Source organism: Platalea leucorodia (assembly GCF_965183815.1).
Source record: "Platalea leucorodia genome assembly, contig: HAP1_HAP1_SCAFFOLD_90, whole genome shotgun sequence".
In the NCBI taxonomy this organism is placed as follows: domain Eukaryota; kingdom Metazoa; phylum Chordata; class Aves; order Pelecaniformes; family Threskiornithidae; genus Platalea; species Platalea leucorodia.
The window spans coordinates 322,409-339,047 of record NW_028121436.1 but is presented as its reverse complement, the minus strand read 5'-3'; the positions used below and the strand labels follow the sequence as shown (position 1 = coordinate 339,047).

Sequence of the window (16,639 nt, the reverse complement as noted above, 5' to 3'; positions counted from 1 at the left end):
GCTACATTGGAGAGATACGGGTTTGATGGATGGACTGTTAGATGGATAAGGAAATGGCTAGATGACCGCATGCAAATAGTTACAGTCAATGGCTAATGCCCAAGTGGAAACTAATAACGGTCCCTCAAGGGTCCGTACTGGGACCAGTACTATTTAGTATCTTCATCAATGACAGAGAGAGTGGGATTGAGCGCACCCTCAGCCAGTTTGCAGAGGACACCAAGCTGAGTGGGACAGTTGATTCACTTGAGGGGAGGGATGCCATCCAGAGGGACCTGGACAGGCTTGAGTAGGAGGTCCGTGCAAACCTCATGAAGTTCAACAAGGCCAAGTGCAAGCCCATTCACCTGGGCCGGGGCAATCCCCGCTGTCAGTAAAGACTGGGAGGTGAATGGATTGAGAGCAGCCCTGCAGAGAAAGACTTGGGGATATTGGTGGGTGAAAAGTTGGACACGGGCCGGTAATGTGTTCTTGCAGCCCAGAAAGCCAGCTGTATGCTGGGCGGCCTAAATAAAAGCATGGCCAGCAGGTTGAGGGAGGTGATTCTCCCCCTCTACTCTACTCTTCTGAGACCCCACCTGGAGCACTGTGTCCAGCTCTGTATTCCCAAGGACAAGAAAGACATGGACCTGTTGGAGCGAGTCCAGAGGAGAGCCTCGAAAATGATCTGAGGGCTGAAACACCTCTCCTATGAAGAGAAGCTGAGAGAGTTGGTGGTGTTCAGCCTGGAGAAGAGAAGGGTCTGAGGAGACCTCCTTGTGGCCTTTCAGTATATAAAAAGAGCTTATAGGAAAAATGGAGAGAAAATTTATATGAAGGCCTGTAGTGAGAGGCCACGGGGCAATGGTTTTAAACTGAAGTATGTTAGATTTAGATTGGACATGGGGAAGAAATTTATTTATGATGAGGGTGGTGAGACACTGGAAGAGGTTGCCTGAAGAAGTTGTGGCTGCCCCATCCCTGGAAGTGTGCAAAGTCAGGCTGGATGAGGCTTTGAGCTATTAGTGGAAGATGTCTCGGCCCATGGAAGTCTGTTTGGACTCGATGATCTTTAAAGGTGCCTTCTAGCCCAAATTGTTTTTTGATTCTATGGGATGAGTCTGAAGACATGGTGTGCATGTGGTGAGATGAACCTGAGCGAGCACAAGTGTCATCAGCTATTCTTGGGGTTGCTGTGGAGGCTTGTGGGAAAGACAGTGTCTTGAGGTCACTTCACATTGAGAGGAATGTCCCCTGGGAAACCACCTGAATGCAGCACTGGGATGTGCTGCCTTGGCCCGAGGTTCCTGTGTCCATTCCTCATGCCTTGGGGCATCTCTAAGGCGTGCAAAGCAGGGTGATACACTGCAGTGCTTAGGTGCTTCCCAGCCTCTGGGAGTGGCAACAGGAGGCCAGGGAGGCACTACCACTGTTGCAATTCACTGCCTCTACGTCTGCAAAGGAAGGGCTCCTGTCTCTGAACACCCGTGTGTGTATGAGGAGTGCACGAGGCCAGCTCAGATGTGGACACCTGACAGACCCCTGAACTTTCTGTGTGTTACTCCAGGAACAACTCCCACTGTCCCAGTGAGATCCATCTCACCTGCCTCGGATAGGTTCATTGCAAATGTTCCTGGTCTTCTACATTACCCTCCCTGGCCTTTCTGGCCTGTGCCTTCAAATACACAGTATGAAAGAAGCTCGCCTGTGGAGTATCTCACCTGTGCAGTCGGAAGTATTCCTGCTAGCATGAGCAGCATTGCCATCTAGACGGCGGCATTTCTCACCTTTCAGAAGGCACAGAGCACATCTGGGGAGTACGAATACACTCAGAGGCACACACGCCTTCATGTTTCACCTCTCTGAAGTTCCTCCACAATTCCTTTAAGCAACTAGCATAGAAAAAAGAATGTTCTTCCTCCTAGGTGTCCTGCCAGGAGAGAGGGGATAGGAAGGACATAAAACCTTCAATGGAGAAAGGGGAAGGGGACAATCAAAGCTCATCAACGGAGTTACCTGTACTGCAAATAGGGAATGTCCCCAAGCCTTAGAGAAATCCTCCTCTCTCTCATGACCTGCCCTGTGACTGGTGTTGGGAACACCCTCATCATTGTGCTGGTGGTGGACAACTTGAAGACTTGCTATAGCTCCACCACCACGCCCCTGACCTGACCACACTGCTGACCAGACTGGACACACCACCATCTCTGCTGACAGCGGTGTTAGTAGTACTTGCTGCCCCTTTTGCATGTACTGAGTGTTTCCTGCTGGTGGCCACATCCTACGATCAGTACTGGGCTGTGTGCCACCTGCTTCTCTCTGCAAGACTCATGGCCTGGAAGGTCTCTTTTGGGAAGGCAGCTACACCTTGGCTAGGGGCATTTCTCGCATCTACAAGAGTCACTTCATTCCTGTCCCAGATACAGGTCTGTGGCCCCAGTGCAGTGCGCCACTTCTTCTGTGATTTCACTGGAGCTCTCCTGCAGTGACACCGTGACACTTACACTCTTTGCTCTCATAACCTGCTTTTTAGATCTGGGCCTCCCCTTCCTCTTCACAGGAGCATCCTGTGCGTGCACCAGAGCTGCCACCCTGGGACAGCTCTCCCACCCAGCATGGACAGGCGGGAGGCCTTCTCCACCTGCTGCTCTCACCTCACTCGTGAAACTGTTTTCTACAGCATCCTCATCCTTGTCTGTCAGATGCCCAGAAAAGCCCTCCCGAGATAGCTGGACAAAGCCCTTTTGCTACACCGTCCTCAGGCCCCTGCTCAATCCCCTCATCTGCAGCCTGAGGATCAGAAAGTTTGGAGGGGAGTGGGACACCGAGAGAAGTGCTCAGAAAAGCTGTGGGCTGCACAAAGAGCCAATTGGAGTTGTGGGCCTGCTGGGAGCAATGACTTCTGGTTCTCTTCTGAACAGGCCCAGAAAACCCAGACAGGTGTGTGCTGTGTCCTGGGCACTCTCCTGGAAGTGTGAGATGTGGAGAAGGTTCCTGGTGCAGAGAGGTGCAAGTGGGGCTGGCTGGTTTCATTGTGAGACCTCTGTAAAACGCCTTGTAAAGGCAAGAGGCATCAGAGAGGTTGCATAGCTGGACTTTATCAAGGCCTTAACATGGCCTCCCATAGTCTCCTTCTAGCCAGATTGGTGATATCTGGACTAAAGAAGCAGACAATGAGGTTGGCGGGAGGATGACTGCACGATCCGTCTCAGATGTCACCACTGGCACAGAGTCCTCCTTGTAGCCAGTCATTATCGGTATCTCTCTCTTACCAGCACTTGGGCGAACACTGTTGAACATCTTTATTATGTCCCTGTACGATGGGATGGAGCTCACCTTCAGCTCCCTTGGCAAGCTGAGAGGAGCTCTGGAGCTACCTCATCTAGTTCACCCTGCCTCGAGCACAAGTGTTGGGAAAGATGACATTCAAATCTCTTCTAACCTGAGTTATTCTATGATTCAATAAGTCTTCCGCCTGGAGAGCTTTTTGATGACAGAATAAGCAGAGGAAGGAGAAAAGAGAAAGATGCAGAAGAAGAGACATAGAGGGTTCCAACAGAAATAGAGTAGTTCTTCTGAGCAATGTTTCTCCATTTGAATGATTAGTAAGAAAATTTATTTTGATAAGTGGCTGCATAAAGCTATCTGCACACAGCAAGGGAGTGTAATCAGCTTGCCAGTACGTGCCCTTCCTGCTGTTATTAAAACTCGATGAAAAATATATTGAAAATTCATAGCAAGCTATCCATGCTGGAAATGAAGACTTTCTCAGCTATTACACTGAGTTCTTTTCTGCAGAAATTTCAACTTTTTCCTAAAAATTTACATTCAGGGCTTCCTTCAGTCATCCACAAAGAGGTGGCCACTGCCCTATGTAGCTGAAGCATGCATGCGGGAAACGCGTCACAGGACATATGGGAGCTCTTCCGGAGCATGAGCTGGTAGGCAGGCAGGGTACCTCGGGGTGGTGGAAGACATCACCTGCCTTCAAGGCTGCTGGGTAGGCTGTGAAGAGGCTTCTCCAGCACAGCAGCACACTATGTCCCTTTGGATGCTGGCTGTGAGGTCATTTCTGACCAGGCAGCAGTGGGGAGAGAGATACTCTGAGGTCTTGAAAGCCATCACAATGCTCCCCCCAACAAGATGAAAGATGTGGGGAGGTCAGGGGTAGCTGGGGCAAGATTTGGTGGAGGGAAGAGAGGTTTGGCCAATAGAGATGAAAGATTTTGAAGAAGAAAGATGTGTTTGGGTAATTTTGATGCCACCGTGATACTGACTGAGAAAACATTCATGTTAGGCATCTACCCTATTTCTAACCAGGAAGCTTAAGCCCTAACCCTACCCCTAAATGGCACCCTTCCCCCTGACAGGAATCCACTACTCCAATCCCTAACCTCAAACCTTACTTCTAAACCAAAGCCCCAAACCATAAACGCTTACTCTCACCCTATTACCCACTCTAATTCCTAGCCTTTATCCAGAACACTAAAATGCTAGCCTTGACCCTAACCCTCACAACAGCCCTACACAAAACCCTGATCCACAAAGCGAGCCCATGCCCTGACACTAACTAGTCACCCTCCCCCTGAGCCCAACTGCACCGAGGTCTTTGTCCTCTTGACTATGGCAGCAGCCTCTGCCACTGACGCCTGCTGCAAAATTTCATTTTGAGGCTCTGGACTTTGTTTCTTCCTCATCCCTGCTTGGGGAGGCCGGGAGGTGTTGCACAGTTTTTCTGCACTTGGCATTGCTCATCCTCACATCCCACTGCCCCCAGGAAGAGCCCTGAGCCAGACGTGAGGGACAGGATCTGCCTTCCCAGGGCCTGCAGGTTAGGACTTGGCCTTGCTGCTTCATCAAACCAACCAAGGGTTTTCTCAGCATTACAGCCCCCTGCACAGTGCCTTTGCCTACCTGCAATCACAGCCTCCAGTTTGCTGCTCTAACGAGTCCTTGGGGAGGCTTTGTCAGTAATGGCCCTCAGTGGGGCCAATCAATGCTTCAAGATTTTGCTTCTGCCTTTGACTTCTTGAGAGGTTTGTTCAGTCTCCTCTCAGTATCCGAGGTTCAGGGACACAGGGCCAACTACAGCATGGGGGCTCATTAAAATACAGGAAGCCCTAACGAGCTATTTCTCTTCCTGTAATTTTCTTCAACTCTTCAAGACTTGTCCAGCTAATTGTAGAGTCATTTCATAGTGTAGTTAAGGAGGAAGATTTCCAAGTGCACCTAATCAAAATCCTTTTTTTAAAGGTTATATTTTATTCATTTCAGTTGAGAGCAGAGGTGATAGCAGCATTCTCCAATTGATATGGATGCAGAGGGTCTCCTCGGGAGGTCTGGACAGCTAGGAAAAGCAGTCCCTTGAAGTCTGGCACTGTAGTGACAACCTTGCCCCTTGCTTCCTCCCTTCCTCAACCTCACCATTTCTCTCATTGGCCACCTGGGATTTACATCAGTTTCCTGACATCAGACTTCACTGACCTCTGGGAGCCGAATGTTACAGCTCCATTGCACCATCTCCCACCTGATCTCCTTAGACAACTGGCTGCACACAGGCACAGAAGGATTCTTCCTGTTGGCAAGCAAAGAAAATTAAGCATGATAAAGCTTCATAAACAATACAATACACTCCTCGAGCATATGCTAAATACAAGCTACCTGTAATGAGGTTGCCTTTCTACAAGAGATAATCTTATGAGAAATGTTTTAGATACATAGCTACAGAAAGGTAGAGATAACCATAATTAAAGAATTGGCTAAACAAACACTTGTCCTACTGAAGGACAGGCAAGCTTTTAGTCCCTGAAGCTCAAAGCAGCCGCATAGGTGTGAAGTATCTGAATGAAGAAAGAGTAAGGGCAGGAGAAAACTGCAGAATAATGGAAAAGGGCCGTTGTCTGCACAACCTGCTGAAAAGATGACTTTAGAAATGGTTGTTGTATCCGGACAGGTGAAAATACAGGAAAGATTAGAGAAATTAAATACAGAACACCATCCAGTATTTATCTACTCGATCCAGTGCGACCTGGCAGCAAAGGCGGCCAGCAGTGTCCTGAAGTGCATAAAGAGAACCCTCACCGAAAGTGCGAGGGAAGAGATTGTCTCCCCCTGCTCGTCACTCGTTAGGCCACCTGTAAGCAACTGTGTCCATTTTGGGGCCCCCATTTCAAGTGGACTGGGTCTGGCTGGGATGGGGTTAACTTCCTTCATGGCAGCCCATATGGTGCTATGTTTTGCATTTGTGCCTAAACCAGTGTTGATAACACACCCGTGTTTTGGCTATTGTTGAACCGTGTTTGCACAGTGTCAAGGCCTTCTCTGGTTAAACCCGAAAGGCAGCTAAACCCCGCACAGCCATTCACTCACTCCCTCGCAGTGGGATGGGGGAGAGAATCGAAAACAAAAGGTAAAACTCGTGGGTTGAGATAAAGGCAATTTAATGGGATAGAAAAGAAAGGGAAAAGAATAACAATGATAAAAGAATATACAAAAGAAGTGATGCTGTCCAATGCCCAGCCAGTTTCTGAGCAGTGGACCCTCAGCCAGCTTTTCCCCCACCTTTATGTGCTGAGCATGACATCATATGGTACAGAATACCCCTTTGGTCAGCTGGGGTCAGCTGTCCCAGCTGTGTCCCCTCACAACTTCTTGTGCATCCCCAGCGTACTCGCTGGTGGGGCAGTGTGAGAAGCAGAAAAGGCCTTGACTCAGTGTAAGCACTGCTCAGCTGTAATCAAAACATCCCTGTGTCATCAACATTACTCTCATCCTAAATCCAAAACACAGTACGATACCACCTACTAGAAAGAAAATTAAATCTATCCCAGCCAAAATCAGGACAATATTCATCCCTTATTCTATACCATCTATGCCATGCCCAGGTCTCACACTTTCCAATACATCCCAATTAATCACCACCATCTTTCCTGTATTTTGATATAGACACACAGGTATCATCCCCTTAGTCTATGGGCCATCCCTCTAAAATGTCCGTTGAGTTCATTCAGTCCATGACTTTAGACTCCATCTGTCATAACAGTCTTTCAGGGCAGGAGAGATGATGGATGGTGTTGGATTGTTGCATGCGGAAGCCAGTTCTGGTTCCATCACCACTGCGCTTCTCCGGTTCTATCATCACTGCACTTTGCTTGGTTTCATCAAAATTCATTCTTCCCTAATCTGGGTGATTCTTACTGTGATAGCCTTGATATGGCATATAGCAACCACAGCAGTGATGACATACAGTATTATGTAGCAATTAACATCATCCAATTCAAAACGTTGGCTATTCTCACCCAAAATCAAATCCCCTGGGACTACATATTGGAATTCCCCATCCTCCTGCATCACCCACCAAGTGCACCCAGGTCCTTGAGCAAAAGCAATCCCATGAATGGGTTTGCCTTTGCCCGAGGCAGGAATAACCCAGACTGTCTTCCCCAGCATATTTTTTATGTGGACTACAGGGGCTTTATCCCCTCTACGGTACGTAAAAATTTTGACTGGGCAGGGCCAGCTCAATCACCACATCCCCTAGTGTTGACTAACCAAGTGGCCTTTGCTAAATGTGTGTCCCAATGTTTGAACATCCCAGCACCCATTGCTCTCGGTGTAGTCTTTAAGTCCATTGTACTGTTTGATTTTCCCAAAAGCTGCTGCATGATAATGGGATGTGATATATCCACTCAATGCCATGCTCTTTGGCCCAGGTGTCTATGAGGTTGTTTTGGAAATGAGTCCCGTTGTCTGACTCCATTCTTTCTGGGGTGCCATGTCACCACAGGACTTGCTTTTCAAGACCCAGGACAGTGTTCCGGGCAGTGGCATGGGGCACGGGATATGTCTCCAGCCATCTGGTGGTTGCTTCCATCATTGTAAGCACATGGCGCTTGCCTTGGCGGGTTTGTGGGAGTGTGATATCATCAATCTGCCAGGCCTCCCCATATTTATATTTCAGCCATCGTCCTCCATCCCAGAGAGGCTTGAAGTGCTTTGCTTGCTTGATTGCAGCGCATGTTTCACATTCATGGATAACCTGTGCAGTAGTGTCCATGGTCAAGTTCACCCCTCGATCACGGGCCCATCTATATGTTGCATCTCTTCCTTCATGGCCTGAGGTCTCATGGGCCCACCGAGCTAGAAATAATTCACCCTTCTGTTGCCAGTCCAGATCCACTTCAATCTTAGCAGCCTGATCCACCTGCTGGTTGTTTTGATGTTCTTCAGTGGCCTGACTCTTGGCTACGTGAGCATCTACGTGACGTGCTTTTACAGCCAGGTTTTCTACCCAGGCAGCAATATCTTGCCACAGTGCAGCAGCCCAGATGGGTTTGCCTCTGCGCTATTAGTTACTCTGCTTCCATTGCTGTAACCACCCCCACAGGCCATTTGCCACCATGCATGAGTCAGTATAGAGATCAAGTACCGGCCATTTTTCTCCTTCAGCAATATCCAAAGCTAGCTGGATGGCTTTCACCTCTGCAAATTGACTCGATTCACCTTCTCATAGAATCATAGAGTCATAGAATCCTGGAATGCTTTGGGTTGGAAGGGACCTTTAAAGGTCATCTAGTCCAACCCCCCTGCACTGAGCAGGGACATCTTCAACTAGATCAGGTTGCTTAGAGCCCCATCCAACCTGTCCTTGAATGTTTCCAGAGATGGGGCATCTACCACCTCTCTGAGCAACCTGTTCCAGTGTCTCACCATGCTCATTGTAAAAAATTTCTTCCTTATATCTAGTCTAAATCTAGCCTCGTTTGGTTTAAAACCATTACCCCTTGTCCTATTGCAACAGGCTCTGCTAAAAAGTCTGTCCTCATCTACCTTATAAGAATCATAGAATCATAGAATCATAGAATGTCCTGAATTGGAAGGGACCCACGAGGATCATCGAGTCTGTCTCCTGTCCCTGCATCGGACAACCCCAAAATTCACACCCTATGTCTGAGGGCGTTGTCCAAATGCTTCTTGAATGTTGTCAGGCCTGGTGCCATGACTACCTCCCAGGGGAGCTTCTTCCAATGCTCCACTACCCTTTGGGTGAAGAACCTTTTCCTAATGTCCAACCTAAACCTCCCCTGGCATATCTTCCTGCCGTTCCCTCGGGTCCTGTCATTGGTCATCAGGGAGAAGAGATCAGCACCTGCCCCTCCTCCTTCCCTTGTGAGGAAGCTGTAGACCATGATGAGGTCTCCCCTCAGTCTCCTCTTCTCCAGGCTGAACAGGCCAAGTGACTTCAGCTGCTCCTCATACACCTTCCCCTCTAAACCCTTTACCATCTTTGTGGCTCTCCTCTGGACACTCTTCAGTAGCTTTGTATTTTTTTTGTACTGTGGTGGCCAAAACTGCACACAGTACTCAAGGTGAGGCCGCACCAGTGCAGAGTAGAGCAGGACAATCACCTCCCTTGACCGGCTGGCAATCCAGTGCTTGAGGCACCCCAGGACACGGTTGGCCCTCCTGGCTGCCAGGGCACACTGTTGGCTCATGTTCAACGTGCCGTTGACCAGAACCCCCAGATCCCTCTCCACGGGGCTGCTCTCCTGCCTCTTGTTCCCCAGTCTGTATGTACATCCAGGGTTGCCATGTCCCAGGTGCAAAATCCAGCACTTGCCCTTGTTAAACCTCATACAGTTGGTGATTGCCCAGCTCTCTAATTTGTCCAGATCCCTCTGCAGGGCCTCTCTGCCCTCAAGAGTGTCAATGGCTCCTCCCAATTTTGTGTCATCGGCAAACTTTGATAACAAACCTTCGAGTTCTGCATCCAAGTCATTTATGAAGACATTAAAGAGCACTGGTCCCAACATGGATCCCTGGGGAACCCCACTAGTGACTGGTCGCCAGCCCGATGTAACCCCATTTACTATAACCCTTTGAGCCTGACCCATCAGCCAATTGCTCACCCATTGCATTAGGTGTTTATCCAGCTGTATGCTGGACATTTTGTCCAGGAGGATACTGTGAGAGACAGTATCGAAGGCTTTACTGAAGTCCAAAAAGATGACATCGCCTGGCTTCCCTTGGTCAGCTAGGTGGGTAACGTTGTCATAGAAGGAAATCAAGTTTGTCAAGCAGGGCTTTCTCCTCGTGAACCCGTGCTGGCTGGGACCAATGACTGTGTTGTCTTTCAGGTGTTTTTCAATAACTCCCAGAAGAATTTTCTCCCTCATTTTGCCAGGCACAGAGGTGAGACTGACAGGCCTGTGGTTACCAGGGTCATCCCTGTTGCCCGTCTTGAAGACTGGGACAACGTTTGCCAGCTTCCAGTCAACTGGGACCTCCCCAGATTCCCAGGAGCATTGAAAAATCATTGAGAGAGGTCTCGCTATGACATCAGCCAGCTCTTTAAGTACCCTCGGATGAATCCCGTCCGGCCCCATTGACTTATCCAGCTGGAGCAGCAAATCCTGCCCAAGTTCCGGGTTGGTTGGGAGTTTGTCGTTCTTGCAGTCATGGTTCTCTAGCCCAGAGAACACTTCATTGGTGTTGAAGACGGAGGCGAAGGAAGCATTAAACGTCTCTGCTTTGTCTATGTCCCTGTTTGTGAGGTGACCCTGCTCATCAAGTAATGGGCCAATGTTATTTCCTGCCTGCCTTTTGCTATTTAGATATTTTAAAAAGCCCTTTTTATTGTCCTTGAGCTTTGAGCTTTGGTACTTTACCTTTAAGTACTGAAAGGCTGCAAGAGCATCACTTTTCCTTACATCAGACTTCTCCACTGAAGTCTGCAACTCGATGTTACAGCTCCATTGTGCCATCTCCCACCTCATCTCCTTAGACAACTGACTGCACACAGGCAGAGAAGGATTTTTCCTATTTGCAAGCAAAGAAAAGTAAAGCATGATAAAGTTTCAGAAACAATGCAATACACTCCTCAAGCATAAGCTACTTACAAGCTACCTGTAATGAGGTTGCCTTTCTACAAGGGATAATCTTATGAGAAATGTTCTACATAGATAGCTACAGAAAGGTAGAGATAAACATAACAGAAGAGTTTGCTACAAAGGCAATTGTCCTACTGAAAGACATGAAAGCTTTAACTCCCTGAAACCCAAAGCAGCAGCATACGTGAGAGGTATCTGAATGAACAAAGAGTAAGGGGAGGAGAAAACTGGAGAATAATGGAAAGGGCCTTTGTCTAGACAGTCTACTGGTAAGATGACTTTATTGTATCAGGAAATTGTAAATAAGATGACCTATTTATTTTATCAGGACAGGTGAAAATACACAAATGATTAGAGAAATTACAGCGTATAACAGGCAGAATAGTGGTAATGAAGTTACAGGGGAAGACTGATATTTCTGTGGAATATCCCTTTTGAAAGGTCATGGGATTGGTAGAGGTCTCTTGTGAGCGAGGACAAAGCAATGCTGCACCCATCTCTGAAAGAAGCCAAAGGAGCAACCCAGGGAACCACAGGCTGTACAAGCTCACTTTGGTGAGGAGTAAGCCATCAATATCTCTTGGGTGGTATTTCTGGGACCTTTAAAGAGAAGAATGTGCCCAAAAGCAGTCAGCATGGACTTTCAAAGGGTAAAGCATGCCTCACCAGGCTGACTGCCTTCATGATGAAGTAACTGCATTTGTGCATGAGGGGACAAGAGTGGATGTTGGTCACCTCAACTTCAGCAAGATTTGTGACGTGTTCTCCCTCACTATTCTTGTACCCAAGTTAGGACATTGCGTTCTGGAAAGGTATATAGACAGCTGGGTTAAATACCAGTTGGATGATCGGGCTGAGAAAGCAGTGGTGAAGGGGTCATACCCTACCTGAAGGCCAGTGGGACATACTGGGGCAACATGGGGCAGCACAGGGAACACTCCTGGGCCCTGTGCAGCCTGACAGCTGTATCCATGACCCAGAGGAGGCAACTCTCACCATGTTCAGCAAGAACAAATGCCGGATTCTGCACCTCGGATGAAATAATGCTGGGCACAAGTATAGACTGGGAGAGGAGTGGCTGGAGAGCAGCCCTGCAGAGAGGGATCTGGGGGTGCTGGCTGGCAGGGGGCTCAACAGGAGTCAGCAGTGTGCCCTGGCAGCCAAGAGGGCAAACCGCACCCTGGGGTGCAGTATAACGAGGGGCTGAAAAGAGGGGATGTTGTGGTTTAACCCCAGTCGGCAACTAAGCACCACCCAGCCGCTTGCTCACCCTCCCTCCCACAGTGGGATGGGGGAGAGAATCAGAAAAAGAAAGTAAAACCCATTGGTTGAGATAAAGACAGTTTAATATGACTGCAGAGGAAGGGGAAATAATAATTAAAAATAATAATAATTATAATAACAACAACAACAACAACAATAATAAAAGAATATATAAAACAAGTGATGCACAATCACCACCTGCTGACCGATGCCCAGACCGTCCCTGAACAGCAATCGCTGCCCCCTGGCCAACTCCCTCCAGCTTATATAGTGAGCTGATAACATGATTTACCTTTTGGTCAGACCTGAAGTGGTCAGGGATTTGGACTAGATGATCCTTGTAGGTCCCTTCCAACTGAACTATTCTATTCTATTCTATTCTATATATGTACCTGTACAGGGTGGATCCCTCCAGCAGCTGGGCTCAGACGCTCAGTCTCCTCAGTAGCTGCCCTGGATACCAACATCCCCAGTTGCAGGCACCTGGACATATGAGCCCCCTGAGGCTGCAGCCCCATTCCAGATGCTGCTACAGACCACCCCACTCACACACACACACACACACAAACTCTTAAGTCCAGTCACTCTGGTCTCTCAGTTGCTGGCACTAATGACATACGGGCTGCCTGACCCCCTGGTCCTTCTCCAGTTGCTGCACTCACCCCCCTGCGCTCATGTGTTCACGCAGAAGAGAGATTCCCCCACACAGCAATAAACTAGAAATTAAGTTTAATGAGGAGACAGGACAGACTGCACTGGTCAGGGTCCTCCCCTACACTTCGCATAATAAGTCCTGTACAATCCAAAAATGCTCTTCCCCTGCATCCCATAATGTGTCCTACGCCCCTAGGCAACAATTCCCTTAGTCCAAATGGTGATCCAGAGAGCTGCTCGCAGTGACTCCTCTTGGTGGGTTTCACACCTGGACAACGGGGCTGACGGCTCTCCCAGGGCAGCCCTGGAAGGAGCTGGGACAAGATGTTCCTTCCTCAAAAGCCCGTCATTTGGGTTCCCACCTGCCACTGTGCCTCCGTGCTCTTCTCGCTTTGTGGAGATGGGCTCTTGATGAGCTGGTGGCTCTCCTGTGATGGCTCTGGGAGCAGCTGGGGCAGGGTGTTAACTGAGTTACTCCTCCTGCCATTGGTAGTGCCTTCTTTGTGTGTGCAGATGAGCTTCTATCACTTAATCTAACACAACCCAACAAGAACATGCATCTCCTGAGGCATCCTGAAGTTACACACCTATGCACTGGTATTATTTAGCATATTTAACATAGCAGCTCATTGGAATTGCTGTCCAGAAATGCATTAGGATTAGGGAAAAGCTGTGCTGTTACACGGGCAATGGCTTTGTTCAGGGCCAGTAGCACAGTCTTGTTTCTAAGACTGTAGATGAATGGATTTAAGACTGGGTACAGGACAGTGTTCAGCAAAGCTACAGTTCTGTTTGTCTCCAAGGAAACATTCTTGGAAGGACGCACATAGAGAGCAATGCAGCTCCCATATGCAATGGCCAAGGTGGTGAGATGGGAAGAACATGTAGTAAAAGCTTTTTTCCTCCCAGCGGCTGCTGGCAGGTGCAGAATACAGAAAAGGATGCCCATGTAAAATGCCAGAGTTAAACATAAGGAACCCAGTATGACAATTGAGGATAAAACAGAGTCTGTTTTCCAAAGCAGGCTGGGGTCAGAGCAGGACAATGTGAACAAGGGGGAGCTGTCACAAAAAAAATGGTGGATCTTGTTTGAGCCACAGAAAGTCAGCTTGTAGAGGAGGACCAGACAGTAACTGAAGGCTGTGATGCCTATGACCCAAGCAGCAGCAACCAGGTGGATGCAGAGCTGAGGCTTCATGATGGCAGCATAACGCAAAGGCTGGCAGATGGCAACGTAGCGGTCAAAGGACATGACGACAAGTAGAACCATCTCCGTACAGCCCAGGGCAAAATAGAAACAGGACTGGGCAAAGCAGCTGCTTAGTGAGATCGGTCTCCTACCAGAACCCAATATCACAAAAAATCTGATGCTTGTGGAGGATGTGAACCAGATTTCCAGGAAGGCCAGATTGCTGATAAAAAAGTACATGGGGGTTTGCAGGTGGTGATCTACACACACGAGGAAAATGATTGTTGCGTTCCCCATCACTGTTGTCAGGTATATGAGCAGAAGGAGCAGAGAGAAAAATAGCTGTAGTTTTTGATCAAGCCCTGAGAAACCCTCTAGGATGAACTCAGTAACTGCAGTTTCATTTTCTGCTCCCATGCTGAATTTCAGTTCATCCTGCCGAGACAGGAAGATGGCTGCTGACACGGAAGTCACAGACACAGCACACGATCAATATGATCAAGCAAAATGTCGGTTTATTACATGCACAGCTTAGTTAATATAGTTTCTTGCCTTCCTAATCATGCATAAACTTATCGCTAATTGGTTAACTATGTTTGGCAATATGCTGTTCATGCGCTACTAGCGATATTCTGATTTGTTCATAACAATAGTTCACACGCACCGCCCGCTTCTCCCATATCTTGTTTTCAACATTGCAAGCCAATAGTTTCTTCCTCTTAATCTGCTTGTTTCATGTCTTCCAAACCGCAGTCGACCTTCGCAGCATCCTTGAATTCCTCTTGCGTTAAATGCAGATTAAGTCCACATAGTCTGAGTCTGGGTTGCTCACTACATGTCCTGGCTTTTCAGATATCCCACAAATCCCCCTTTTTGTTTTTGAGCAATCCAGACTCCATTCATCATACGCTCCACGGCTTTCATGAAATATTTAAAAACACATCTTAATATAAGTATAGTTAATAATAATAATCCCAATAATAATATAAACCCATGGATAATTAGATCTTTTCCCCAACCTGAAATGCCTAACCCAGCTAACCATGAATTAAAACCTAAAGAGCTAGTCTTTCTACAATTGTTTTATCTGCTGTCCAGAAATCTAAATCTGACTTACAATCCTTTGAATATTTTTCAATACTTCTTCAAGATCTGTGGGTTTGGTTTTTAATATTCAGAATCATTGACGTCGTTAGCTATATCTCTGCATGCATGCCTCATGGTGGAGGAGTTACAAACATACTCCCACTCTTTACCGCCAATCGGAGTCCCCACTAAACATGTCATAAATGGGTTGCCTGCATTTGCTGCCGCTAAACAGATTGAATCTTGCCCTGTTTTATTAGCTAGAGTTACCCAAACATTTGTACGTGGTTGTACTGAAATCCATGAGTGACCACTACCAATGATGGAGAGGAATGACGTGAGAAAACATATCCTGGTAACTCCTGTTGTGGTCCTGACTCTTCTCTCCATGGTTTCACCCAGCGGCTAGGCACCCACCTCGGACCTTCGTCTGTCAAAACACAAACATATCCTCGACCTGCCATCTTAATTTCTGCAGGACCCTTCCATTCTCCAGTTTTTAAGTCACGATATAGTACTTTTACCGATACTGAATCGATCTTCTGTATTCCCGATTGAAATGACATATGGTGTATAACAATTGGAGGAGATTCACAGTCCCCTGTTAACCATAAATAATTTAAAATGTAAATCGCTTTTGCAAGACGTTCAGCAGGGGCTATTTCTCCCCCCTTTTGTTTTTGCAACAGCGATTTTAACGTAGCATGTGCGCGTTCTACGATCGCCTGTCCTGTAGGAGAGCGTGGTATGCCTGTGATTCTGCGAATGCCCCACCAGCGGCAGAAATGTTCGAATGTTTTAGAGATATATGCAGGACCATTATCTGTTTTTATCTCTTGAGGAATCCCCAAAGCAGCGATGGCTGCACACATATGTTTTACAACATGTTTGGCCGTTTCCCCTGTTTGAGCAGTGGCCCAGATTGCATGCGAATAAGTATCAATGCTAACATGTACATATTTTTGCCGTCCAAACTCTGTGATGCGGGTGACATCCATTTGCCATAATTGTAGGGCTCCCAGACCTCGAGGGCTGACCCCAAGACCTAAACCGAATCCTGATTTTTGGCAGGCAGGACAGGATTGGACGATGCCTCGGGCATCTGATAGTTTTAAATCAAATTGTTTCGCCAAGACTTTTGCAGATTGAGGTAAAAATTCATGAGATAAACGGGCCTGCTCAAACAGGTTAATATTTTGATTTTTCCAGATGGTAGCAACCAACTTGTCATCTATGTTGTTCCCAATCGACAAGCCTTGGTCAAATTGATGGCTACGAATATGTGTCACAAAATAGTGTTTAGTGCGTTGATTCAATAAAAATAAAAGTTGCATTAATAACATATATAAGGTGTTATTCTTCAGTGATTTGATCATAGCGCGTTCTAGGCGCTGTACCGTTCCTACTACGTAGAGCGAATCTGAAATTACCTTTAGAGGTTTGTCGGGCCAGCGTTGAAAGGCCCATAACACCGCTCTCAGCTCGAGGGTTTGTAAAGAGTCGGCGGTATGACCTGTAAGAAGTTGATGATTCCATTGATTATTGTCATACCAAGCAATAGCAGCTCGTTTCGATTTTC

General features: G+C 47.5%; 1 protein-coding gene across 1 annotated transcript; it reads right to left on the bottom strand.

Annotated features, from left to right (window-relative positions):
- Nucleotides 1-13,411: 13,411 nt before the first annotated feature.
- On the bottom strand, nt 13,412-14,391 carry LOC309603448 (olfactory receptor 6E1-like; the record flags this gene model as incomplete). The annotated part of the gene is given in 2 exon segments (XM_082338297.1): nt 13,412-13,440; nt 13,443-14,391. Coding segments are annotated over 2 exon segments (978 nt in total).
- Nucleotides 14,392-16,639: the final 2,248 nt, after the last annotated feature.